General features: G+C 47.6%; 1 protein-coding gene and 1 long non-coding RNA gene across 12 annotated transcripts in view; one reads left to right on the forward strand and one right to left on the reverse strand.

The window, feature by feature from the left end:
* Phactr1 (phosphatase and actin regulator 1) overlaps positions 1 to 27323 on the forward strand; it is a 486260-nt gene that overhangs the window by 276565 nt on the left and 182372 nt on the right. For all 11 annotated transcript variants that reach the window (XM_040282130.2, XM_040282134.2, XM_040282135.2 and 8 more), the window contains one exon: positions 18380 to 18544. In XM_040282130.2, coding sequence (XP_040138064.1) covers positions 18380 to 18544 — 165 coding nt within the window. The remainder of the gene's footprint in view (positions 1 to 18379; positions 18545 to 27323) is intronic.
* On the reverse strand, positions 873 to 12613 carry LOC144366364 (uncharacterized). Its single transcript, XR_013425439.1, has 3 exons — positions 10142 to 12613; positions 2953 to 3081; positions 873 to 1027 (listed from the first exon to the last, which is right to left on the reverse strand). It is a non-coding gene; the product is annotated as an uncharacterized LOC144366364 (long non-coding RNA).

The raw sequence follows: 27323 nt of genomic DNA on the forward strand, positions 1-27323 counted from the left end.
ATTTTTACTATCAATAAAATCCCACTGTTGCTTTTTGGCAGGGTCCTGATTTGGAAAACTAAAATTAGGATCTTCTTCCCTCTGTACCTCTCTCCAGCCCTGACTAAATTAGAGACATAACTGGTTACTTTTCATTTTCATTGTGCAATAACTGCAAATCCTTGACACAGTCTAGCTGCTATTATCATGAGAGTGCTGCACATAAAAGTATTATTGCCAGTTTTATGGACAGGTTGTCTTGTATGAGCACTCTGTTAAAATGTACCATTATATCATTGATTTCTTTGACAAACAGCCATATGCAGTAGTTATTGGCAATTAGATAAAGAAAAAAGGGATTTCAAGACAACTATATAATGCCGTTTTTGTTTCTAGCTATTTATTCTAGTCAGCCAGCCTCAGAACCAGAAAGAGAATTGCTGTCCCCAGTATTGACTCAGTCTATCCAATCTTGAAATTTAATTCATGCAAACACGACTACTGGCATAGAAATTGTGTCGACCTTTACACTCTCAATCAATTGTTCTGGAAGAGAACCGGGCTGGTCCTCTGAAGACAGAGCGACTTGGCATCTTCCTGTCTCACAGAGGACCTTAAACCAAGGGCTGGTTTATGGTTTTTAATAAAATTGTCCATACTCGATGCCAAGCTTAATAGAGCAAATTGGTCTCAAGAAATAGTTCTAAAATCCGTGCGTGAGCTTATCTCTAAGACAATCGGAAAATTGTTTTCATCCTATCTCGTCTAAGCCAATACTTGATTGTGAATGTGTGTATGTGTGTACACACACGTGTGTGTATCCCACAGTATTTGCGTACTTCTGAACATCAGGTACTTATTTTTGTTTAGTCCACAAGACTGGACAGAGCAGATTCTCAGTAAATGTTTATTGAACTGAATTCATAAAAGGTGGTTTGTTGGAGAAGCCAGCTTTTGTTACAGTACTTAATATAGATTTTTTTTCTCCTACCAAAACACATCCTCTTATGTCTTGTCTTAGAAGTTCAGGTATTGATCTCTTGGTGAGCTAAATAAAATAAAAAGAAATAAAAAGAAAAATAACTAAAAAAGAAAAATTCCACTCTCTGGTTCTGGGGCTGAAGGTCTAGAGATGACTTGTTGGTCAGAGTTAAATTTTCTGAGCATTGTTTCTCCATTAGCAAATAGAGAGTTCTCCCACTGGCTTGTCCTCCTGAGTTGAATCTTACTCACATCAACTGAATCTTGTAAGTGCATCTAATTTTAAAAAAAACCAAAGGGCATAATTACATCTGAATTTGATTAGCATGGAATGGATTTTTTTTTTCTTTTCTGGGTAACAAAAAGCTATGAAATAAGCCAGTTGTGTAGTGGCCCATGTCTGTAATCCCGGCTGCCCTGGAGGCTGAGGCCAGAGGATTGCAGGTTCAAGGCCAGCTTTGGCAACTTAGCAAGGCTGTTCAGCAACCTAATGAGACCCTGTGTCAAAATTAAAAAAAATAATAAACAGGGTGGTGGATGTGGCTCAGTGGTTGAGTGCCCTTGGGTTCAATCCCTGGTACCAAAAAAAAAAAAAAAAAAGGCTAGAAAATAGATTAAGAAGTCACTTTCCATGGTTCTTGGAGGATGGTTCAACAAGTATCAAATGCTGTTGGAAACCCATGAAAACACTGACTTCATGGAGGCGAATTTCTTTCTGCTTAATGTACCTCCACCAGAGCCACTAGTGGCCATTTCCATTTAAATAAATGCCTCTGAAGCCTTCAAAGTGTCCGCAGCGGCTGCTTCGTGCACAGAGTGATTGTGAATGTATCTGAATCACTTTTTGCCTTTCTGGTCGAGTTAGCTCTAAGATTAAAACCCAAATTATTTTGTTTTCCCAAGGTAAAGATTAATTGTAGCTGTGTCTTATTAGGCCAGCTAATGGGCCCTGTGGTTTTTATTAGTCTATAAATGCTAGGCTTCGTTGTTCATGAGAGCACTATTTTCACATAAATTAAGTCCTAGAGGATAAAGATGAATGTGGCGTCCAATTAAACTTGAATTCATTTTATTATATTCTTTCCTCCAGAATCTTCTCTCTGTTTGCCCTTCCCCTCTGCCCACTTTTAAGACAGGAGTGTAGCTCTGTTCAAAATACAGATATTCCAGAGAAGTTCTAGGACTGATCCCTATTGAACCCAGCAGGCCATTTTTACGTGTTGTTCTAATTTCTAGTTAATGATCCCTATAGATCTCTTTTAACATTCAAGAAATTCAAGGTAAATATTAAATATTAGTGGAAAGCCAGGGCAAAATTTCTTATATTAAAAAAATATATTTTATGGTGAATTTATTTATTTGTCTTGTGGTATTGGGGATGGAACCCAGGGCCTCACATACGCTATATGGTGGACTCTGTAGTACGGCCAGGAGCTGGGTTTATAGTATACGACTCATGCCTTGGAGTGTGAGAGAGAGAACATTCAGGGTCATCAGTAAGTCCCTCATGGCCAGCGCACTCCACCATGAGTTCCACCAAATACCATCTGTAGACTTGTTAGACTTCAACACAAAGCACTATTCAGGCAGACTGGGAAGTCCTCATCCAAAATCTGAAATGCTCTCAAACCCAAACCTTTCTGAGCACTGACGTGATACTACAAGCAAACACTTCCACACCATAAAATGCTGTTTCATGCACAAAATTATTATTAAAATTGTTGTATAAAATGACCTTCAGGCTAGGTGTTTAAGGAGTGTATGAAACATAAATGAATTTTGGGTTTGGACTAGGGTCCCAACCCCATGATATCTCATGATGTAGATGCAGATATTTCAAAATCCAAATAAATCCAACATCCAAAGCATTTAATAAAAGGGATCTTCACCTGCATTGCAATAATGACGATTTATTTTTCTCATCTAACGATACCAGTGGTTAACACTGGTTAGTACCCACCCTTTGCAGGTTGCTACCACTATAGGATTTACCTGTCTCCCTTCCTCGTTACAACTTCAGAGAGAGGGTCTCTGGCTTTCACTCTGGTACATAGGTGGCTACTGAGGTTCAGCACGTGGCACATAGATGGCAGAGATGGGACTAAATCCACCCCCTGCTCCCTGAAAAAAAATGTCAGAAAAACATCATAGAGAAGCTCAAGTTCATTATAATTTTATCAGCCAAGTAGAACCAGTCTTAGCTGAGTTTCTTCTAAATCCTCTGCCTGCCATAGATAGAAAGCCAGAATTATACTATACATAACATTTGGCAATTTATTTTTTTCACCAAGCAATGAACAGTGGCAATTTTTAATGCTAATAGAATAACCCATCATCTTTTTTTTTGGTGCCAGGAATTGAACTCACGAGCACTTAACCATGAGGCCACATCCCCAGACCTTTTTAATTTTTTTTTTTATTTTGAGACAGGGTCTCACAAAGTTGCTTAGGGCCTCACTAATTTGCTTAGGGCCTCACTAAGTTGCTGAGGCTGGCTGTAAGCCTGAGATCTTCCTGCCTCAGCCTTCCAAGCTGCTGGGATCACAGGCGTGCACCACTGAGCCCGGCTCCATCATCATTTTTAATGGCCACATAGACACACATTGGTTCCTTAATTTAGTGAATCCCCCACGATTTGATCACTTGGGTTATTGCTTTCTGTGCTATCATATACAAATGAAAAATATATATAGTTTGGGTTGTGATGTCACCCTTCAATAATAGATCCAAAGACCCCAATCAGCAATCTCCTTGTGGCATGGGGGGCGAACTTGTGTGAAAAGCCAGTGATCAAGTTCGAGCAAAAACGTCGACTTGGTCAGCCCAGGAGGGAACGCTTAGAACCAAGACAGCTATTAAAAGCAGTGTGGCAGCTGCTCCTGTCCCCTTGGGTGTGAGCCGGTTCTCGGGTACCATTCCTTACCTGCCGACTGGAGGTGACACGGCCTTCTATTGTGTATGGTACCTGCACTGCGTTCTCTACCAGGGAACATTCTAGGAGATGGGAAGGCTGTGGTGGGGGGGAGGGAGCCAGAGCTTGTCCTGTCTTTTGTTAAGAAATACTCATTCACTCTCCATTTAAACAGTGTCCCTGAGCGTCCACTACGTGTCACGAATGGTCATCTTCACCCTCCGGAGTGCCCCATGCCATAGTGGCATGTCAGTTACGCGGGTTTGGACTGCAGTAGCGGAAGTCCTTATGCACGTTGGACTGAATAAGGTCCTTCATCTTGTCACCCAGCAAATCTGCCTGTGCAGCAGGCTCGACCCATCCCACCTCCCATGATTCTCTGCTCTCTGCACCCCCACCTTGCTCCAGGACTCCAGCCCCCGCTGCTGCAAGACCCCTACCACCCTTCAGTCCCGCCTCCCAACACCACAGAGGGCAGGGGCAGAAATGGGGTTGTTTCTCGACATCTCAGAGACTCGGGAAGCCTTTCTGAGGCACCACCCCTGCAGGCACCCCTGAGACGGCTCCTGCCAGATCTGGGTGGCCTGCTCACCGTTCGCCAGTCACTAGCCAGAGAGCCACCGGCTGCAGCTGGCGCTGGGTCCCCCTCTGGGAAGGACTGGACTTCAGAGGGTCCTGTTCAGAAGGATGGTGGAGGGAAAGGGGTGCAGCTTTGTCTGTGACAGAGGAAACCGGCGAGCAGCGGTGACACAAATAATTAATTAGCCAGGCAGAGGGAGCAGAGCGGCAGGTGTCAGGGCCTCGAGGCACAAGTGGTCTGTTTCTGGTATCTGAGGAGCAGGAGCCTGTGTGTGGTTACCATGGGGCTGATCACGTCCCTGTGAGTTGACATGAGGCTTCTCCCCATCCTAAGAGCGAGGAGGACCCATGGGGGATTGGGCCAAGAGCCGGGTGCACCTCGATCAGGTGTGTGGGCTGCCCCTGGCTGCTGACCTTAAATAACCAGAGCAGAGCCCAGAAGCTGAGGGTGTAGACAGCTGGTCTCCCAGAGGAGGGGAGCAGGAGGGTGGGAATAACTCAGGGGCTCCTTTGGACCCGTCTTGGGGATAAATCTGGGTGATCTGGTGCAGGGAGGGAGGAGGTGGAGTTGAGGACAATCCTTGACCTCCTCTCTGAGCAGTTAGATAATGGCTTTGCCATTCCTGGAAAGTGGTTAAGGATAAAAACAATTCACTTTAGGTGAAGTGGAGGTGAGGTGCCCGTGACCTGAGGGAGATGAAGCGTGGCATGACGGGGAGACTGTGCCAGAGCATGGATTTTTGTGAAATCATTGTTTTTCACAACAATCCCCCCAGGTGGGTGCTGCTACGTCCCCAGTTTTACACATATGGATAATTGAGACCCAGAAGTTAATTGGCTTGGCCCGTGTTACGCACCAGCACGGGGTCAGTTAGGAGAGTCTTCTAGGCTGAAGCGACAGCGTTAGAAATGTCCAGATTATCAATGCTGATCAAAGCCAGGGGAGCAAATGGAATGGTCTGGGGAAAGCCGAGCCCTGGGAGATTTCATGATTTCAATCAAGGCCCGAGAGACAGAGAGAGAAAAAAATACTAGTGAGGAGAGAGGGGAGAGAAGAAGAGAAACTTCTGGTAGATGGGCTTCTTTTAAATGAATATTCAAGTGTTAAAAATCGTGAAATTGTTTGGCTCCTTTTCAGACTGAGAAGCAGCTCTGCAAAAGGTTCTGAAGTTCTGCCAGAAAGAGTGTCAGATATGAACATATATGTCGGCACTTGATGTCTGCTGCTTGCCAACCATAGGGTTTGGGCACACTCAGGCAAATCCCTGCTTTGCATCAGGATCAGGCTCAGAGGCATAAAGCACATAAAATAGAAATAGTATAAGCAAGATAGGGGCTTATTTCTCTCTCATATAACAGAAGGAGACAGAGGCAGCAGCTCCAGGATGCTGTGTATGGTGGTCCACACAATTCTTTAAGACCGAGGTGCCACAGTTCCTGCTCCATCCTAACTAGGATGACCCTTGTGTCCACAAAGGCTGCCGCATGCCAGGCACCACATCTGTGCTCCACAAACCCGGAAGTGAAGGGGAAAGCCAAGGAACAGCACATCTCTCCTTTTTAAGTAGACTTCCTGGGGGTGATTCACAGTGCTTCACAGCTCACATCTTATGGACCAAAAGCTCGATAATATGGCCACACCTAGAGACAGAGGAGACTGGGGAGCAACCCTTTAGCAGGGCAAAAATCAATTTGTATTCACCGAAGAGGAAGGGAAGAGTGGATTTGGCAGGGAACCAGCCATCTCTGCCCCACTGTCAATTTGCTTTTTCGTAAAAGAGGGTTTCAGATATTCGTCTCACCTCTCTTGTTGGTTTTTTTTTTTTGGGAGGGATCCATGGATATGAGAACTGGGTAAATGCTTGGTAAATGATAAAACAGTATTCAAACAGTTGCTGTGAGATGCTCATTGATTCCCCTCTGGCACTGAAGGCCCTTAAACGCGTTTCAAATGAGACAGCCTTGGAAAAAAATTCGTACATTTCACTAATTTGTAGGGTCAAAAGCAGGCAATGTGAATTGGTGAGAGAGTATTTTTCTGCAAGCTTTGCATTTCAATAGGGAAAACCTTCCTCTGCCTTCAGAATCCACTGGAGAAGTGGCTGAGGTAGATATTTGATAAGCTCTGCAGGAAAACCTCCCATCCATATTGCCTGCTCTGCTGACCTCTGCACCGTCCAGAGAATGTTTTCTGGTAGATAAACTGGGAAAAGGATGTGGAGATGGCAACACATGTCATTAACACACCTGGCAACTCAGCAAGGTGCTAAGCAACTTGGTGAGATCCTGTCTCTAAATAAAACATGAAAAAGGCTGGGGATGTTGTTCAGTGATTAAGCACCCCTGGGTTTAATCCCTGGTACCAAGAAAAAATAAATAAAGAATAGGAACATCCTCTTTTCTCACCACCTCTGTCCCATAATTTGAGTTTACAATAAGTGCAGGTTTGCTGAGTCGGTGTGTCATGCCCTCATGCCCTCAGAGGACTTGATACAAAAAGTGGCCCTCAGTATCCAAGGTGGCTAGGTTTTAGGACACCCAGGGATACCAAAATCCACAGAGGCTCCAGTGCCTTCTATAATATGATCTGGTATTTGCAGAATCTTCCTCCCTGCTGAAATTCATCTCTTCCTAACACAAGGTGAATGCTCTGTAAGTACCTGCTATATAGGGAATCGTGACAATTTAAAAGGCCAGTAGAGTTCGGTACAGGTGCAGTATTTTTAATAGTTTCAGTCCAAGATGGGTTGAATCTGCAGATGCAGAAGAACCTGCAAATGCAGAAGGGGCCCCTGTATTTCCTAAAAGTACCTGAAGAGACAGACATGAGGGCAGGAACCCGCCATGACATCTCCTTACTCCTGTTTTTCTTTTCCTTGACGTGATGCCTTATCATGTAAAGTTTAGGGGTTTTGAAAAGGGGGGCTGGGGGCACAGCTTGAGCTAGGGCACTTACCCAGCATGTGTAAGGTCTGGTCAACCTCCAGGGTGTGCACCTGTGCATGTGCACACACACACACACACACACACACACACAAACTGAAAAGGGGAAAACGCTTCGCTCAAAAAGAGCTAGTGTTAAGACGAGTCCCATTGTGTATCCTACAGAAATACTGCAAGGATGCTCTATAAATTAAAATACCTTGTTGCAAGTAAAACAAGAACAAATCCTTAGTAGATGGTGAGCCCAGGTTCTAACCAACAATTGCACTTGAGCAACGTAGGGTCCCACTTGGGATTGGGGCAGCTCCGTGAGCTTTTTCCATGCTCTGGAGAGTGGGTCCTAGTGGAGAGTCATTAACTGCACTTTCTTATACCCTCAGCTGAGACAGAGCAGCCCCCACAGGTCAGATGAGATGGCTGGGGCCCTGGGGGGTCGGGGAAGGGGGTCCAGGGTGCATACAGGCAGGGCAACAGGCATAAGCAATCAATAACCTAAATTTGGAGTCAGGCAATATTTAATGAGCACCCACTAAATGCTACTCACACTCGTTTTTGCATGTTAATATAGGGATTATACATTCTGGTTGGGATTATTATCTCCATTTTGCAGTTAAGTGGTTCTGAGAAGTTCACCCATGTTCCTGTGGTCACACAGCTAAGTATTTTTGGGCACTTAGACCTTGAGGTTCAGAGTCAAGTTCTGGGTTCTAAAGTCTTTAGACCAAAAGAATTTTAAAATAAGCATTAAAGTGAAGGGGAATTGAGACTTTTTTTTTTCTAGCACTGGGGGGGGGGGACCCAGGACTCAGACATGCTAGGCAAGAGCTCTGTCCACCACTGAGCTACACCCCAACCCTATTCAGAACCTCTTAGGGGGCAAAATCAACCACTGAATTTCCCCGTGGAGACAATTTTAATAAAATTTTAGCATCTTTCTTGCAGAATAGTAAAGATCTCTAAAGAGATCAATAAGACAAAAAGATTAGGACATTTGCCTCTGAAGAAAGGGACTAGTGGAACCTAATTTCTGTGCTGAGACAAGATTAATGGAGAATTTTCTTGTGAAAATCTCAACAAACATTCTAACGGAGCTCTTCCTCTCTGACCCATGAGCAGGCCTAGTCGGGCTGCTGATGGTGATGACAATATCCACACGTGGGGAAGGAGAAAAGAAAACAAGGGGATTTCAGCAAGGATCAGCCCCCGTGCAAAACACTCTTCCCAGAAGCACGATTGGGATTTCCCACAGCCACCTCACAAATGGCAAACGACACTGAAAAATTGGTCTGGGAGCTAATGGGTGCTACCTGAGGGCACTGTAATGTCATCGGAGGAAGAAAATGAGACCTGAGCTTCAGAGGTGGCGGACACAAGAAACGATATTTAAATGGAATATCAGGTGCCCTGTGCTTCTCTGTCACCCCGCCACAGTGGGCAGTGGAGTGTGGCTGCTACCAGGACACCGTGGAAGGAGCTCACGGGAGGAAAAATGCCAGGAAGGGTTTGAACCGCGGCAGGATTATCAGAGGGGAAGGCGGTTTGCAAAGAACTGAACCAGAAGGCCTGCTCAGCCCGGGCGGGAGCATTCTGGAACCTTCCATGAGACGTGATGTGCGGCCCAGGATCCTGGCCCACTTTAGTTCCCAGGGTGACTTGGCACATTCTGGGGCAGGGCACGTACCCCCTCTGTGTCTCCTTTCCTGCATCCGCAGAATAGGACAAGAAAAGATGCTAACGCAGCAACTGGCCCACTGTGTCCCCTGGAGCCCCCGTCTGTGAGGACTTCATGAGGCCCCACTGGGAAGCATGAGCCACCATATTTGTGATTACATTTGGAAAGCAGAGGGCTAGACAAAGTTGAGAAGATGCATTGCAGACCTTCTCAGGGCCTTGAAAGGGCTGAATTGTCATGTGACCTTTGAGAAAATAGCACATTCGTCATAATTATGGGAGAGGGAATTTGGGGGGTGTTATGGGGATGTTTGGAAGATCCAACGAGATTGAGGAAAAAATAGAGCACTGTGTGAACATTGTGCATTTTAAGGGAATTCCCAATAATGTGAGGGACTTGGGGCTGACAGACACCACCAAAGCGTGGCTTCATTTTTGACACTAGCACCTTCCCCCTTAGCCAGCCACCCTAAGATAACTCTTACAGAGCCCTTGCTCCATGCCTCCAAAGAGCCCTTTTACCATCTACCTCTTGTGTGAGTGTTCTGTTGCTGTGAGAAAATACCTGAAGAAATCAACTTAAAGGAGAAAATATTTACTTGGCTCCTGGTTTTAGAGGCTCCAGTCCATGGTTACCCTGCTCTGGGGCTGCTGGGCCTGAGTGAGGCAGGACACCATGGCAGGGAGTGTGTGGTAAAGCAAAGCTGATCGCCTCACAGTGGTCAGAAAGCAAAGAGGGAGAGAGAGAGAGGGGAAGGGGCCAGACTCCCAACACCTCCCTTCAAGGACAAGCCCCCCCCATGACCTAACTTCCTCCCAGTAGGCTCCACCTCTTAAAGGTCCCTCCATGTCCCAATAGCCCCATGGGCTGGGGCCCAAGCCTTTGCATATGGCTACTGGGGGACAATTAACATCCAAACCATAACTTAGCCTATCGATCCTGTAAGTCAGTTTTATCCCCATCCCACAGAGAGGAAGTTCTGGATCTTTTCTAAGCTCATGCAGTATATTTGTTTTGATTGCAAGAAGAGAGAACCTAACTTAGATTAAAACAAAACAAAACAAAACAAAACTTACTGTCTTATATGAGGAAATGGTTTCAGGTATAGCTGGATCCAGAGCAGCAAATGGTGAAGTGAGGTTTCAGTCTCACATGAATGTGTCTCTCTTTTCCTCTCCTTGGCTTAATTTTCAGGCAAGCCTGTCCCTTTGCAGTAGTAGGAAGATTGTCAGCAGAAATATGCTGTAGGACAAGGGTTGGCAAACTATGGAGCCTGAGGGCCCACTGCCTGTTTGTAAGTGAAGTTTTGCTGGAACAGTCAGGCCCCTGGTTTAGGTTGGTCTATGGCTGCGTTCATGGTGCCCTGGCAGAGTCCATCAAGCCACAGAATTTACCATGTGACTTAATAGAAGGAATGTGCTGACCCCTGCAGGAGGAACCAGGGCTTGTTGAGACTGACTTGCATCTGAAAGGCACTGTTTACTTAACTGCAAGGATATGAGACCCTAGGGTCTGAGGTTTTCAGACCAACAAAGAGTCTGCGTTATTTAGAGATTGTTGCTTTGGATTAACACAAGACTTTACAAGTTCATTTACAATTCAAATAAACAAGTTCCTTTCCCAGTACAAATATATTCTGTAGATTAAATGAGTAAGAGAATGCTTTATAAGCTTTTGTAGTCATTTCGTGTATGATTGAAGGTTAGACTCCCGGGCGATGCAACAGGAATTTTGTATGGAGTATCTCAGAAAGAACTTTGCTAATGACATCCAGTGTCTCGGTAAATAGAACACAGAGCCCGTGGAATTGTAAATTTAAATAGGACCTCTTCCCCTGCCCGTCTCGTCTATTAGCCGTGCTTTTTGTTTACTGACTGACTGCTGATGGTCATAGAACCAGAAATGTCCTCATAGAGATATCCTCAGCCTTCCAAGGCAGCAGTTAGAAAACAGAGGTCGGTTGACGTAATAGGATTGCTGTTTCTTCAAAGCTTATGAATTGTTGTCATGACCTGGAGATTCTTTCAGTATCACCTGGGGCTGAATGAAGGCTTTTACGTTTGCAGGCCCTACTTGGACTAGGCCTGTCTAATCTGCAATCTCAGCTGAAACAGAGTGCCTGTCGGTCTTCCCAGGGAAATCCAGAATGGAGTCCGGTTGCCTGGCCAGGCTGAGAAGGGTGGAAAATGCAAAGCCATGATCGGCCAAGCACAGGGCACGTGCCCACCTCTAGTGTCAGAACTGAGATCATTTCTCCCTGAAGCCCCTAGACTGGGAGGAGAGGAGGGCTGACTCCTGAGGAAACTCAGAGCCACCAGCAGCCACAAGATGATAGATGGAACCCTACCTCAGCTTGCTTTCAAAATTAGCATTTTCTTCATCTGTAACGTAGAGCAAGTTTTTTTTTTAATTTAATTTTTTTTAGTTGTTGATGGACATTTATTTTATTTATATTTATTTGCGGTGCTGAGAATGGAACCCAACATGTGAGGCAAGCACTCTGCCACGGAGCCACCACCCCAGCCCTAGAGCACGTTTTCAGTGAAGCAGATTTGAGCCTCTTCGGGTCACACTTGGCACTCACTGAGCTCCTGCTTGCAGCTTGTGACACAGGTGCTTAGTAGAAAATGTCCCCCTGGTCCCGGATGGCCTAGCAATCTAGGATGGGCATCTTCCAGGGCATCCGCACACAGGCGGGCACAGCTATTTGGCATTTTAGGGCAAGACAGCACCTGTTAGTGGAATCGGTTTATATTGTCATCTCTTTTGTAATCTTTTCAAAAACGGAGGTCATCTCCTCCCTCATCCCTGAAGCCTCCTGTCACTTGGTCAGTAACAGAGAGAGTGGAAGAGCCAGACACACAGCAGGGAGGTGTCCTTGAAGTGGGACAGGTCTTCATTAAAAGCATGCATTTCTTTTCTTCCGAGGAATTGCTTCTTCCTGTTCACTAGCTTCTCCTCCATTTCCCCAACTATAAAATGGGGCTGTGTACACCAGCTCATAAAAGGAGCATGAGGAGTCCATCATGTGTTTTTTGGTTTTTTTGGGGGGGAGGGGGGCAGGTACTAGGGGATTGAACTCAGGGGCACTCAACCACTGAGCCACATCCCCAGCCCTTTTTGTATTTTATTTAGAGACAGGGTCTCACTGAGTTGCTTAGTGCCTCACTTTTGCTGAGGCTGGCTTTGAACTTGAGATCCTCCTGCCTCAGCCTCCCAAGCTGCTGGGATGACAGGCCTCACCATCCAGCCTGACTGTGTGATGTGTTTTAAGTGCTCAGGTTGGTGCCTGGCACAGACCTAGGGACTGAAAAATGGTACATTTACCTTCCTCATTCCCACATCCATGTCATGGTGTCAGCTTTCCGTCACTGTGACCAATACTAGAAACAAATCTGGTTTTCAGGAGGGAGCGTTGACCCGGGCTCCCGTTACAGAGGTTTCCGTCCACGGTTTCTTTGCCATTTCTTTGGGCCTAGGGTGGCCTAGTAGGTGGAGGCCCAAGGAGGAGGAAACCTGCTCAGCTCCGGGCAGACAGGAAGTGAAGAGAGCAGGAGAGGAAGCTGGGCTCTGGTATCCCTTTAAGGACACGCCCCCAGTGCCCAGGCTTCCTCCAAGGAGGCTCCACCTCTTAAAGGTCCCTCCACCTCCCAGCAGCAGGGCAGGCTGGCCATGAGGCTCTCAATCCTGTGCCTTTAAGGTCCATTCCAGATCTGAACCACGAGGTCGTCATCATGGTTTAGTGAGCTTTTCGGTCACTGTGATCAAAAAGCATGACAAGAACAACACAGAGAAAGAAATGTTGATTGGGGGTCAGATTTCAGAGGTTCAGAGCATGGTCAGCTGACTGCAGTGCCCTGGGCTGGAGGCGAGGCCGAGCGTCCTGGTGGAGGGCGGTGGAGGGAAGCCGCTCAGGACAGCCAGGAAGCAGAGAGGCCTCTCTCTAGGGACAGAGTATAAACCCCCAGTGCCCTGCTTCCGCAGCCACGGCCGCCTGCCTGCAGTTACCACCTCGTTCATCCCTATCAGGGGATTCATCCAGAGAGTAATCCAGGGATTCAGAGAGCCAGATGTTCCCACAGCGGGGCGGTGTTCTTGAAAATGGATAGATCTTAATTAGGAGCACGGGGTTTTTCCTGAGAAATCATTGTAAATCTTTGTAACCTAAACATTTTACCTCTGAACACTCTTGAGTTGCCTCCCCGCATGGAGGACACCTCTCAGCCAACTGTAACAGTCAACGTCCTCAGCGAGGGTGCCCAAGGAAGTGCTGTCTGTTCAGAATGTCCCCGTCTGGAAACCCAGGGCAGATTCGGATTCAGGTCCTCCCAAAGTCCTAGGGGCACTGGGCCCCGGGGGGCGAGCTACTATCAGAGCCCCCCCCCCCAGCTGCCCTGCTCCTTCTGTCCATGTGGCCGACTCCAGCCAGGAGAGACGCATGCCACCCACGCCTGCCTTCTTCCCCGTGGCTCAGAGACACTGGGGGACAGCCTTCCTGGGCCAGCAGAGAGCCACAGTTGGTGCTTTCCTTGGACCTGAGAGCGGAGCCTGAGAGCCCAGCCACCGCACAGTGGCAGAGGTGCCACCTCCTGTCACCCAATGCCCTTGGAGCCCCCCGGGAGCCATGCCAGGGTGCATGAGGGAGGACAGTCACAGGTTCTTTGGGTCACGGTGATCAAAATCACACCAATGGTACCTTCTCTGCATTTCTATGGAGAAAGGGAAAGCATCCTCTGGCTGCTTTTCCCCTGCACATAGAGCAAGACCCAGCCAGACTGTAAGGGAGCCCAAACTGTCTTGTCGCCTAGAGAGTGTTCTCTGGGACACTGGAGCTGGGGAGCCCCCAGGAGATGTTGGGCCCAGGCCTCCGGCTGCCCCTCAGCCGTCTGCATCAGCTCAGCCGCCCAGCTGCCTGCCTTTGGACCCAGTATCTTGTCTTGGCCACGGACACTGGAGCGGATTCTTGTCTAAGTGGGAATTTTATCCAGGCAGCGTCTCCCCTGTCCACTGCACGAGGAGTTCCCCTATGAGACTGAGAATAGAGGGCCTGAGCAAAGCAGCCTTTGTGTGATCTGTGGCAAAAAGTCTCTCTCGTGATCCTGCACTAGATGACCTTGATTCTGAGCCTGGTTCCTTCTCCTGGCTTTTCAAGCTGCATTCGCAAGTTGGCCTGTTGCGTCACTCCTGGGACTTCCAGTCTCCTCCTCTGATGGCAGAGCATTCCAACAGAGAGCGAGGCCCTGTCCCCAGACGAATCGGTGGGGAACGTAATACGGGTGATTAAAACATAAATCACTTAAGCCTAATGTAGTCCGGCCTGCTCAGTAATCTACTGCACTTAAGGGCTAAACATCTTGAATTTAATAACACACTTATTAAGGATTCATTCCACCAGAGTTATCATCCCGTCTTCGCGGTGCTTTCCTGTTCCTTGCCGCTCTGGTTGTTCAAGGCTCTCCTAATTGATCATAATTATTTTAATGTGGCTATTTTGGAATAATTTTTATTCATTTCTTAAATACATCCTTGGGAAGCAGCCTCTGGTCCTCTGGGTGCCTTTTTCTGGAGATGAATAGTGATGCTGATTTCCACACCTCTCGAGATGTGGGTGACGGACCTGAGTGAGACGCAGTTCCCGAGCGGCTCTGCCTGGGTCCTGGCTTACACGGTGACGGTGGCCCTCTTACTATTTCCTCTGTCACCTGTTCCTTTAGGTTCCAATTCAGCTTCCCTCCGCTGCCACATGATGATATCCCTAAGAAACCAATGTGATGCGTGCTGATCAGGAACCGTCTCAAAGAATCGGACCACGCTCCTCAGAACCCACCCTCCCTCTCGGGTCTCACTCATTGTTTCCTAACCCCCTGCCCATCAGGCGTCTTCTATCTACTCAGTTGTTAGCATCAGTATTTATTTTCTCCCCACTTCCGGCGTGAGCTCCCGCGTCTGTATCCTCACCTATTCCGTGTGCTGATGTGGCCTCCGTGTCTGTTACAAAGTGAGCGCTCAGAGCCTACCGTGGAACGGACCGCGGAGATTTCCCGTTTTCAGAGTCTCCTCCTCTTCCCTCTGCTGATAGGAGGGGACTCAGGTGCCTGTGAGGCCTGTCCAAGGCTCGGGTGAGCTGCTTCCACCCTGCACCGTGAGCTCTCCTGCTCTCCAGGTCACCCCTGGCTCTCCTGCTCTGCAGGTCACCCCCGGCTCTCCTGCTCTCCAGGTCACCCCTGGCTCTCCTGCTCTCCAGGTCACCCCTGGCTCTCCTGCTCTCCAGGTCACCCCTGGCTCTCCTGCTCTGCAGGTCACCCCCTGGCTCTCCTGCTCTCCAGGTCACCCCTGGCTCTCCTGCTCTCCAGCTCTCCCTTTGACCTAATGCACTGACTCTCACGATCCACGGGGTCCCTGAGCTCCTAGATGTGCCAGGTTTGTCCAGCGGATCTCTGGGGTTACTTTGTCCTGCCAGGATGTAATTCCCCCTCTTCCCCGTGCAGGGAGGAGACCCCTTGCTCCTTCAAACCTAAGCCAATGGGACCACCCCCGTTTGGGACCGCTGCCTGGCGCGTGGTCACAGTTCCATGTAGATTGGTAGGATGAAGGAATCTCCCCATCTTCTCCAGCACCGAGGCAGAACTAGTTAAGGTTGTTATTATTATTATTATTATTATTTTCACTGCTCCTCTTTGGCTACATTAAGATTCATTTCGACATAATTATAAAAGCATGGAATATACTTTGTTCTCATTCAGCCCCAGTGCACCCCCTTTCCCCGCCTCCTCCCTCCCCCGAGTCCCCTCCCTCTACCCCACTGGTCGTCCCTCTTGGGTTTTGCCTCGCTGCCCCTGTTGAGGCTGATGCGCTGTGAACCCCTGTGCCCCCTTGAGGCCTCTCTGTTCAGTCCTTCTGTTCGTCTCCCCCAGAAGTGCTCACAGCGTCTGGTGCAGAATCGCGCAGTCACTCCATCCAGGATGGAGGAGACGAGCTGCCGGTGCATCAGACCCCACTCCACCGTCCCCACCGTCCCCGTCTTACGAGGGCTGCCCTTAGGATTCTTCAGCTCACCTGGGGCAGCCAGAGTGCCATGCACGCATGGTATTTGAAATTTCAGACTCGGGCCTTTCCCTGGGCCACTGAGATGTGACCAGATCCCCCCTCGAGAGGCTGGGCCGCCGCAGCGACCCCGGCTCCCGTGGCCCCACTTTCCCGGGGGGGAACCACCCGTGCCCCGCAGGGTGCTGTACTGATGCCCAGGATGCTCAGCGGGTGGGGTGGGGTCCGTGCGGTTTCAGCTCAGGGTGTCTGAATTCACAGTGCGTTTGCCATCTGAGGTCAAGGGACGTCTGTAGTCATCGTCATCGTCCTCGCAACTGTCCAGGTCATCGCCCAGCTCAGCCCCCAGCCTGTGTCCCCTCCTGTGTTCCTCGTCCCAGGATGAAGGCGGCCGTGCCACTGACGAGCACCTGCCAAGCAGGAGTGGTCCGCTTCCTGACCTGCAGGTCACTGGGTCCTAAGTCATATGAATGGACTCTGCTTCTGCCCCTCCTCCAAGTCCTTCTACTTCCTCTCAGACCTACTGTCAGGAGCCTTTGTCAACCTGTCACCAACACAACTGCCACCACACGCTGCCTGGCCCGTGGTCACCGTTCCATAGAGATGGGTAGGATGGAGGAAGCTCCCAAGTTAAAAGCATTTTTGTGTAATAACAGGGGCCACAGATGGAGCTTTCTCAGACCGCCAATGTTGCAAAAGTCCAGATTTTTCGGAAGGACAGGATCTGAGGCCAAACACGGTGGTTTTTGAATTTGCCACAGCTTTGGATGTAATTTTGCTTTCTGGAAAGTTGAGTTCTTTCCACCCCCTTGATTTTGCCAAGGAAGTTATTTTCTCTGATTAGTCTTGCCTTAGAAATTCAAGTCAGGGTATATTTAGCTCACTGGAAGATGCAAATACTCATGAAAGAGTTTGTTTTATTTTATGTTGCAAGAAGTGTTGGGCCGATAGTGGCCTTTAAGAAAGTGTCCACAGTGTTTCCTTAAGAAATACTGAAAGTCTGAAACATCCTGTGTTAGCTTTCTGTTCCTGTAACAAAATACCAGAGATCTTCAACTTATAAATAAGAAAGGTTTCTTTTGGCTAGGTGTTTGGGAAGTTTCCGTGACTGATTGGGCCTGTTGCTTTGGGTTGGTAGTGAAGCAGCACATTCTGGTGGGGAGTGCATGGTGGAGTAAACTGTTTGCCTCCTGGGAGGGAAGCAAAAGGAACAGAGAAGGAGACTAGGCCACACCCCCAGTGACCTAGGACCTTTCATTAGGCCCCACCTCTTAAAGGGTCCACCACCTCCCAGTAGTGCAACAGGTTATGGACCCAGCCTTTCACACATGGTTCTTTGGGGGACCATCCAGATCCTGCACTCTGCAAATGCTGTGTCATTGAGAACAGTCTAGATGCTCCCTCCAAATACTCCCAGCTCTCAATTTCTTAGAAGATTTTTGAAAGCACATCTACAGGGGAAAAAAAAAAAAAAGACCTAAGAGGAAGTTGTAAATTCTGTTGGAAGTGTGCACGATTCTAAAGTTGGTCAGTGCCCTTAAGACAGATAGTAAGTGTCCTGTACAGAACTCAGTGCTCCTCCGGACCTTGGTAAAGCAGGCAGGAGGGAAGTGGAGAGCCGTGCGTGGTGGAGATGTCAGCAGGGAGACAGACCCTTGATAAAACTGTCTCCTTTCTTCTCACCAAGGTTATACTGATGGCATCTGCCAAGTCTAAGCTGAGAAATCGCTGACCCTCATTTGACTCTTGGGATGGTCTTTCCTTGCTTTTTAGGTGGGGTCTCTTACAGGTCAAGAGAACCGCTGCCCCCTCCTCCTCCCTTCCCCCTCCCCCTCTCCCTCCCCCTTCCCTTCCCCTAAGTGAGGTTGGGTGGATCTGGTTGGGGTAACAGGTGCAGAGACACACCTCTCATCCCAGTTGCTTTGGAGGCTGAGGCAGGAGGCTCAAGGAGGCCAAGGCCAGCCTGTGCCACATACTGAGACCCCCGTCTCTTACTTAGGAATGAATGGGTGCATGCACAGATGGATGGATGGATGGATGGATGGATGAATCTGGTCGGCAGGCTCTGCGACTCTCGACTTTGGCTGACTGTCCCCAGCCGTTAGAACACAGTGGTATGACTTCCATTCCAAAAGGCAAACGGAGCTGGAGCCACGTGGTTCCTGTTATCTGTAACCATGGAAAACGCTGGCCATCTGTGAGGCTCCCATTTTAACACTTTTTTTTTTCTCTCCCCTCTGTGTTTCCGTCTCTTCCTTGGGAAAAACAAGCTGAGGAGGTGGAGAGGCTGGCGGCGATGCGTTCCGACTCCCTGGTCCCAGGTACCCACACCCCACCCATCCGGAGGAGGAGTAAGTTTGCCAACCTGGGCAGGATCTTCAAGCCCTGGAAGTGGAGGAAGAAGAAGAGCGAGAAGTTCAAGCACACGTCGGCAGGTAGGGTGACGGCGTCCTCTGTCTCCCCTGGATTCCAACCCTGGGTCTTCCTGGTCGGATCTCATGCTCGGAAGCTGAACAAAGAGAAAACTCAAGGCTTGGGATGGCCCTGGTCTTTGGTGATGGCTCAGTGTGATGGAGAATGGCCTTGACAACCTGTGTCTTCTCAAATCTCACCGATTTTGTTGTTGTTGTTCTTGTTGTTGTTGCCTTTTAATTTAAAAACCATCATTTTATTGGATCTATAAATGATGGGAACTTAGAGCTCCACCTTGTCTCTGATGGAACGCGGGGCCCGCTGACAGTCCGTTTCTTATCATTCATTCTATTTTTGCTGCTCGGGTGCAAGCCAGCTCACGGCACAAAATGAGTTATGTGCGCTCGTTGGCAGATGAGAGTACGTTCTTTCATGGAGGGAAAAACATCTTGAATAAGTGATCCCTAGACAAGGCAGGAGAACAAAGAGTGGAAAGGAATCGTCATTGGGGATGATCAGGATAGCTGTGCAGTTCTCAGTGGGGTGAGCAGCCAGGGAGTGTGGGAGGGTCAGCAAGATTGAGGGCTGGTCCGTCCTGGGGTCCGACTGCCCGGGTTCAAATCCCAGCTCTGACACCTGCTAGCTCAATAGCTTGCTCAATTCATTGAACTCTGTGTCTCAGTTTCTCATCTCTAAAGCAAGGGCTAAGAGTTAGCTAAGAATTAACTGCTTACAGGAGTTAATATTTGTGGAGATGTTAGTTGGCAATGGAAGTGGACATTTTTAAATAAGGGAGAGTGTTCAGAGGGAAATGTACAAGGATAGAAAAGAGAGTTATTGCCCTCTTTTTGGGGGTTTGAGATGAGATGGTGGAAGAGCTCTACAGGTTCTTTATGGTTTGGGCTTAGTCTGCTTGGGTTGGCATAACAATTCCACAGACTGGGGTGACTTAAACAAGATGAATCTATTTCTCATGGTTATGGAGGCCAGAAGTCCAAAATCAAGGTGCGGACAAGGTGGGTTCCATTCTGAGATGGAATTGGGGGCTCCATTCCACATGTTAAATGACCACACTCTCCTCCTCTTGGCTGGTAGGTGGCCGCCATCTTGCTCCACACACTCCACACACTCCCTCTTTTTGTGCAGAGACAGGCGGAGAGAGAATATCCTCTCTAGAGTTTCTCCTGATACCTGCACCAATCCTTATTACCCTTCCAGGGACCCACCTCCTCATCCCGTCACACTGAGACTTACAGCTTCAACGTAGGAACTTGGACGGGACACGAGTTAGTCCACGGCACTGTGCTTCAATCATGTGCTGGTCCGTCCCCCAGCCTGGCTTAGGGCCTTGGTTTCCTTCACCCTATCTGCTCTCTATCCCCTGATTCTCTCGTGAGAATCATCACTGCCTGATTGTGGGGTGTCCTCCTCCTTTGTTTGGCCCCCAAACTAACTTTGAAGTCTAAGACGACCTGCTTCTTATACCTGAGCCTCGGTCCACAGATCTGAGAATCTTCATGCCAATCACTTTGAGAAAAGAAAGAGAACAGCAGACAGAAAAGTTGGAGGGAGTCTTGAAATCTTAAAGGTTCCCGCAACAGACCCCCCCAATTCATGTTTCATGACTCTCTTTCTTGATGAGATCCCTGACACCCTGTTGGTGTAATTATCTTATTCCTAAGATAAGAATGAACACATCTCCAACCCATGGCCCCTCCGCGTGTTCTCCACCGGCTCCGTCATTGTGCGGAGGGCTTAAGGTGGATTGTGGATCATTTGTGGATCCTGAAAAGCCACTGAGTAATTTTCAGGTGAGAAAGACTCCAAATGAATGTCCTCCACTGAGGGAGTCGAAAAGGACCCTCCTTGGTCCATGGATTATAGGTATCGAGATGCTGTTTGGCACAGAAGGAATAAATTCTGGTGTTCTGCAGCACAATAGAGCGATCAAAGTTTACAACAACGATTGATCTATTGCAAAAAAGAACTTGAATGAGTCTAGTACAAAGAAATGACAAGTTTTTAAGGAAAAAGAAATGGGAATTACCCTGATTTGATCATTACACGGTGTATACACAAGGTGATGATCACACTCTGCCCCATAGATATATACGGTTATGATGTGCCCGTTAAAAATGAAAGCTAAAAAAATAAAAATAAATCGTATAGTAAAAAACAAAGAAGAAAAGTAAAGGAAGAAGAAATCTAACTGGAATAGATTCTGCAGGCCTAGAAAGAAAGTGGGAGCATTCGTTAGCACTGAAAAAAAACAGCAACCAAGATCCCACAAACCCCTCTCTGACTTTGCTATGCAGAATTGTTTGTAAGAACATAAACACACATTTAAATAATTGCCATTTGTCAGCGTGAATCCCGGGATGATGGAGTGGGCCTCCCAGCAGGCCAAGGCCTTCGTTAATACCTGTGGCGAGGACAGAAGGAAGCCCGGGTCCTCCTCCCATGATCCATGACACTGACTTCTTCCAGACACTGGAAAACTTGTCCCTGAGACAGGCAAAGACAGTGGTGTCCAATTACTCATGTTAAAATCGGGAAGCTTTCCATTGCAAGCTCTTTGGGGAGAAAGAATCAAAACACGTGGCAAGCAAAGTGGATAACTTGAAATCATTCTTATCATGAACTATTCTTAGCAAGGTTTTTTTGTGATCTCCACAGCCCAAAAGATTAATTTGTCAGTTCAATATGATATTTATATGTAGTTTTGGTTTTTTTTTAAAGAAGAAAATTCACTCCTGAATTAGAGAAGGCAGAGGAAAATTTATAGGACATCTTTATATCACGATTGATGGACAAGTACATCATACAACTGCAGCTATTCTAGTTTTAAAAAAAAAATCAGTGTTTTACCCTGGAGCACCCTTTCTTCTTAGCTGCATCCCAAAATATTATTTATTATTTTTGCAAATTAGGGACTTCCTGGACTCGTTTATATCCCAAATGAAAAATTTGACAGTGTGAGATTGTTTAACAGGATGATTTGTTTATTGGCTCTAATGATACTTGAAAGCACAAACTTTGCTACCTGCGGATAAGAGTTGTATGTTAGATAAATGTATAAGAGAATGGATTTTTCGGTAGGACTTACTGGTTGGTCAGCTTTAGCTGGTGTGTAAAGATCTGTCTTGTACGTGGGTGGTAGTAAGTTAAAGATGATGCCGTGAGTCTTGTCGATCATGGTCCTGGAGACCTATTCAGGACCCCTGCAGCAGGTAGAAGGGCCTCTCTGGTGGGGTCTCGTAGGAGGGAGGGAAATCAGACTCGATTCTGAACTCTGAGACTCCTGAGCAAGTGGGGATCTACAGCCAAGGAATGGGGTGAGGGTCCGCAGGTGGAAAATTACTAAGAGAAAACATCAGGAGCGGGGGGCATTATGGATAAACACGCCTAACCAGATTTTGCTGAAAACAGGCCAGGATAACCAGACGCCATGTGGAGGAGGTAGCAGATGAGGGATGTGATTAGAGACCAAGGTTGCCCAGTGGAGGGGGATTCCGATTAAATTGACTTACCAGGGTCCATGCTGAAATCGGACCATGCAGGTAGGAACCCAGAAGTCCAAAGTCAAGCCAAGAAGGAAAAGAGTTCAGAGGAACGTGAGCAGGGCTGGCTAATGAGAAGTCTCTGTGATCACATATAATGTCTCATATATGATATCTTGCCCTACAGACAACAAGGACCGTGATTTTAAGTACAAAGACTTAGTCCACATATTAAGTTTAGGTGATATATTTGTATTTTAAATTATGTGCCTTTTTAAAACAAAAAAGCCGCCCGCACAGTGCGTACTCAGCTCGTCCTGATTTTCACATCTGCGATCTGCCATCCTCAGCTGCGTTATAGTTTCACTATTATCTGGAGTTCCAGGGGCGCCCGTGTGTGCGCATACTGCGCCCTCAGAGGTTCACCCAGAAGTGTCATTTCTGGTCTCCGTATCTCGTGCTGACCCTACGTCCGGCACATTCCGAGCTGCGGGCTCATGTCCTTAAAGAGCCTTGAGCATCCAGACCCAGAGGCTGGTTCCCACGTGGTGGGCAGCAGGGTCAGACAGGACCTCCCCTCGGAAGCCTCCCTGGGTCACAGGACAGGAGGAGGCGCACGGTGACAGGTGGAGCTGACACAGGAGTCCTCAGGGAGTGGGTCCTGCATGTCCAGGGCCTGCAGAGCAATTAGCCAGCCATGCTCAGCTCCCTGTGCGGAACAAGCCCAGGGAGTGTCCACTCCTGCCCTGGGAATGCAGCAGACGATCACGTCTTCTCTGAAATACAACGGATAGTGTCTTCCACGTCGTCAGCCGTTATAGTCTTATCCAAATTCCTAGAAAATGAAGACTGAGTTTATAGAAAAGTGAGACTGGCAGAAATGAACTGAGGATACCACTGGATCTTGCTTTTATTTCCTCTTGACAGAAAATCATAAACCACAGGGGTTATCTACAGCCTAACTTCATTGTATGCTTCTAAAATTGTCGGCATACCTAGGACCCTAGGGAAAGGCCTACTGAGTCTACCATGTGGCTGTGGGAATGGGACTGAGCACCAGAACCGATCTGATGGCATGCACAAGGTAGAGCGCGAGAGGCGGAAGTCAAAGTGAGGTCATGCCTGTGGGCAGTGCAGGAAGGGTGCGTAGCCTAGTGGGAGGGGAACTTGACTTGGTCTGAGAGGTCGGAAGGACATTTTTAAGGAAGAAAGGCTAGAGCTGGAATCTGAGGGAAGGGTAGGAATGAAGAAAATGAGCACTTGAGGCATACGAAACATCATGTGCCAAGGCCCTGTGGCAGAAAAAACAGAGATGAGCAGTCCAGGAAAGCAAGAAAGACTAGTGGCTGCAGAGTGGAGAACTGAGAGTGTGGTGTGTGCTGAGTCTAGGAGCTAACCAAAGATGGGGTCCTCAGTGTTTCTGCGTCATGGAGAACAAAGGAGACCAGAGAGTGGCTGAGGCAGATAGGAGGCCATTATGCAACGAGAGTGCTTGAACTAATGTCGGGTGGGAAAGGGTTGGATTTGGGAGATGTTATAAGAAATAAATGAGTCAGACACAGGAAGGAGAAAGAGACCTAGTGTCACCTTCAGAATGGAATTCTCCGTTTGGGCATTCGGGTGCAGTGTTCTTTAGTGTTAGGAAAGAATCCTCCCATGTGTGATAATGTGGGTGAACCTGAACAACATTACGCCAAGTGACACAGCATTCACAGAGGGACAGATCCTGTGGGAGTCCACTCATGTGCGGTTTCTAAATAGCCAGACTCAGAAGCAGAGATTGGGTGGTGGTTGCCCTGGGACGGGGAGGGGAAGGGTTGGGCAGTGGTTATGTATCAAGGTTCAGTTTTGCAGACAGAATGAACCCCAGGTACCTGCTGGACTTTAGTGCCTCCGCCAGCAGTGCAGAGTTGGACACTTAGGAGTGTAAGGTGGAGGATCCCAGGTTAAACGTCTCTATCACACACACACACACACACACACACACACACACACACACACACACACAATCACACACACTCACTCACACAGACCTCAAAGGGACACAAGGCAACTTCTGGAGATAGATGTCCACCACCGTGATTGTCACGTATCACAGGGTGTATATATGAATCTGTCCAGACTCATCAAATAATATGTTAAACATGCAGTTTTGGTTTGTATGCTCCAAAAAAAAAAAAAATGTTCTTAGACGAAGTACCAAGTTTGGCACCTCGTGTGGGTTTCAGGTATGTGGTGGGTTTGTGGTCACGGCCCCCCTGAGGTGAGTGCTTTGGGAGAATGGTGGGTGTGGTGAAGGGATAGATACCTGCTTAACTTCTTTGCCATGTCCCAAGTTGGCAGTTGGATACTAAAGCCCAATTTGCATATCTGAGGGGTGATTTGCATATGCATGCTAATTAGGGTGAGGACCCCTGGGATTGGCAAGGAAACCAGTGCAGAATGGAAGGAAGAGAGGGCTAAGGTCAGTCTTGGAGACAGGAAGAACCTGGTCACTGTTGACTACAGAGAAGAGAGCGAGCCTGGACAGGAGGCAGAAAGGCAGGGCTAGAGTGGTAGGAGGACCAGGACTGAGGTGTGATGGAAACGGCAGGGACCCAGAGGCTGGCTGCCGTGGTAGGTGTGGTAGGTACGATGATAGGTGAGCTTGGTGACCCTGTCTGGTGGCCGAGGTTTTCTAGGTAATCAATGAGACTATCTCTGAGCAGAAAGGGGAGGAAGGGAACAGACAGGAACAGAGAAGTTAGGTCCATTTCAGGTTGATGACTGAATCTACAATAGCCTCCCCTTTACCTTCTGGACTATGTTGAAGGAACCCTGGGTGATGCCTGAATCCATGGCTGGTACCAAACCCTAGTGAATGCTCTGTTTTCTCCTACACCCACACACCTATGATAAATTATGACTTATAAATTAGACACAATAAGAGATGACTGATAATGACTCACGATAAAATAATTGTGGCAATGCACAATAACAAGAATTATGGGATGTATTTAAATTGCCAGCTTAAATACTCCTATGTTTTGGGCCATTAGAAAAAACAAGGGTTGACTTGAACAAGGACAGTGAATCTGAAAATCAAGAAAGCTAATAAGTGACTAACGGGGGAGTAGTCTATATAGCATGGATACACTGAACAAAGGGATGCTTCAACTTCTGGGCTGGACAGAACAGGACAGGGCAAGATTTCACCACACTACTCCAAATGGTGTGCAATTTAAGATTTGTGAATTGTTTGTTTATACAAATTTCTATTTAATATGTGTGGACAATGGTTGACCTTGGGTAACTGAAACTGAGGAAAGTAAAAATTGTGGATAAGAGGGATGACTGTACATGGTACTGGTTATTACTTTCAGTGGCTTTTACTGTCCAAGCATAGCTATGGATAAAGGGTCCATCTTGGACTAGTGTATTAAGAAAAGATTAAAAAGAAAAGAAGTAAAGGCAGAGGAGATTTGGGTACTTGAATTAAATCTCCTAAGGCTATTATAACAAATTACCATAAAATTTGTGGACTTAAAACAAAGAAAATTAATTCTCTTACAGATTTGGGGTCCAGAAGTCTAAAATCAGAATGCCAGCAGTGTATCCATCCTGTATAGGTTACTCACCCGTTAGTCACTTAGCAGCTTTCCAAGTTTTCATATCCACTGTCTTGAAGATAGTAAGGTGGACTTATTCAGGACCAGCTTCATCCTGGAAGCCATGAGGGAGAATCTGTTTCATCTCTCTTCATCCTGCTGGTGGCTGCTGGTGATCCTTGGCATTCTTTGGCTTAGAGATGCCCAAGTCGAATTTCCGCCTTCATCTACACACAGCTGCCTCTCTGTGTCTTTTCCTCTTATCTCTTTCCTTTCTCCTGTAAGGACACCAGACACTCAATTTAGGGCCCAGTCTGTATCCAGGATGATCTTCTTCAGAGATCCGTAACTTTATCATAGCTGCAAAGACCTTTCCAGATAAGGTCGCATTCACAGCACCAGGGCTTAAAATGGGGACTTGTCTTTTGGGAGGACAGGGTTCAACCTGCTGTGGTATTAAACTTTAAATTGGATAAGACAGGAGCGGTCCAGTGGGTTGAGAGGAATTAGAAAAATCAATGCACTTTAAGTTTCAGGGAGGTCAAAGAATTCTAAGCAGTCAGTGGGGGAGCGGTCTCAGAAGCACCCTGGGAAGGGGAAGAACTGCATTGTCAAATCAGTGATTCTCCAGGTGGTGCAGACTCAAGCCCCCGGAGGGGACCTGCCATGGAGGAGGAAGCCAGGAGTCAGGATCAGCTGACTCGAAACCTGGCGAATGACCCTGCCTACAAACAGACACACACTCAGATATTTTATCTACGACATTTTGGGCTGACTTAATCTGCCACTTTTAATTGCATTAAAAGGAACTTTCCTCTTTGGTTTTAATAGTCACTGAATTGTCGAATGGATACTTTCTTGGAAAGATTCTCTGTGCTGTCTTTTTCCAAGTTGAGATGTTTTAGTCCGCCTCGTACTTTTAAGCTGCTGAAGTAAGGCAACTGAATTGATGTGTAGGAAATCAAAGGTAGCTGTTTCATCTTGGGCTCCAGCAATGAGCACACCTAGTTAATATGGGCAGTAGTATAACAGGAGAGCACCGTCCGGGAAGGAGTAATTGTTGGCCTTCTCCCCCATCCACCTGGGCATCATGGAGTCAGTCTTGCTGTACCTACCCCGCCTGACTGCAGCTATAATGAAGAGCTGGGCCTGACATTTTGTAAACTCCTGTGGAACTCATGGCAGGTCTGGAGATAGCCCCTGAATCTAGCGTTGTTCCTCCCTAAGTGAAACTCCTTGAATACAGGAGACAATCTAGATTGGATTCTGCCTTTGGGCCTAGTAGGATAGGCTTCTGGGCTCTTCAGTGGGGGTCCATCTCTGATACCCGGTACGGCTGGCCCCCATCCTAGCCCCAGATCACATTTTTTCCCCTAGAAATTCCTAACGTGCATGTGATTGGGGGGATACATTTGCAATTCTTGGGCCAGAGAAACCCTAAGAGTGCATCAAAGTTTATCTTGACTTTCTGGAATGCAGGATTGAAGGCCACTCTCGATAACCGCCTCCTATCCAGCCTACGTCCACCTCTATGAAAGTCCACCATGAAAGCGCTATGGACCACCCCTGGCTCGGTTGTGAGCTGGAAGTTCATATTCTTCCAACTCAAGGAAGAGATGAAACCAGTAGGTTGGAAGAAATAATGATGATGAACAGGCATTTGTGCTCTTGAAAAGAGGGTAGACCCCAGGCGGTGGCACCCTAACTTCAGGTTG

This window comes from Ictidomys tridecemlineatus, chromosome 8 (genome assembly GCF_052094955.1).
Source record: "Ictidomys tridecemlineatus isolate mIctTri1 chromosome 8, mIctTri1.hap1, whole genome shotgun sequence".
NCBI lineage: Eukaryota > Metazoa > Chordata > Mammalia > Rodentia > Sciuridae > Ictidomys > Ictidomys tridecemlineatus.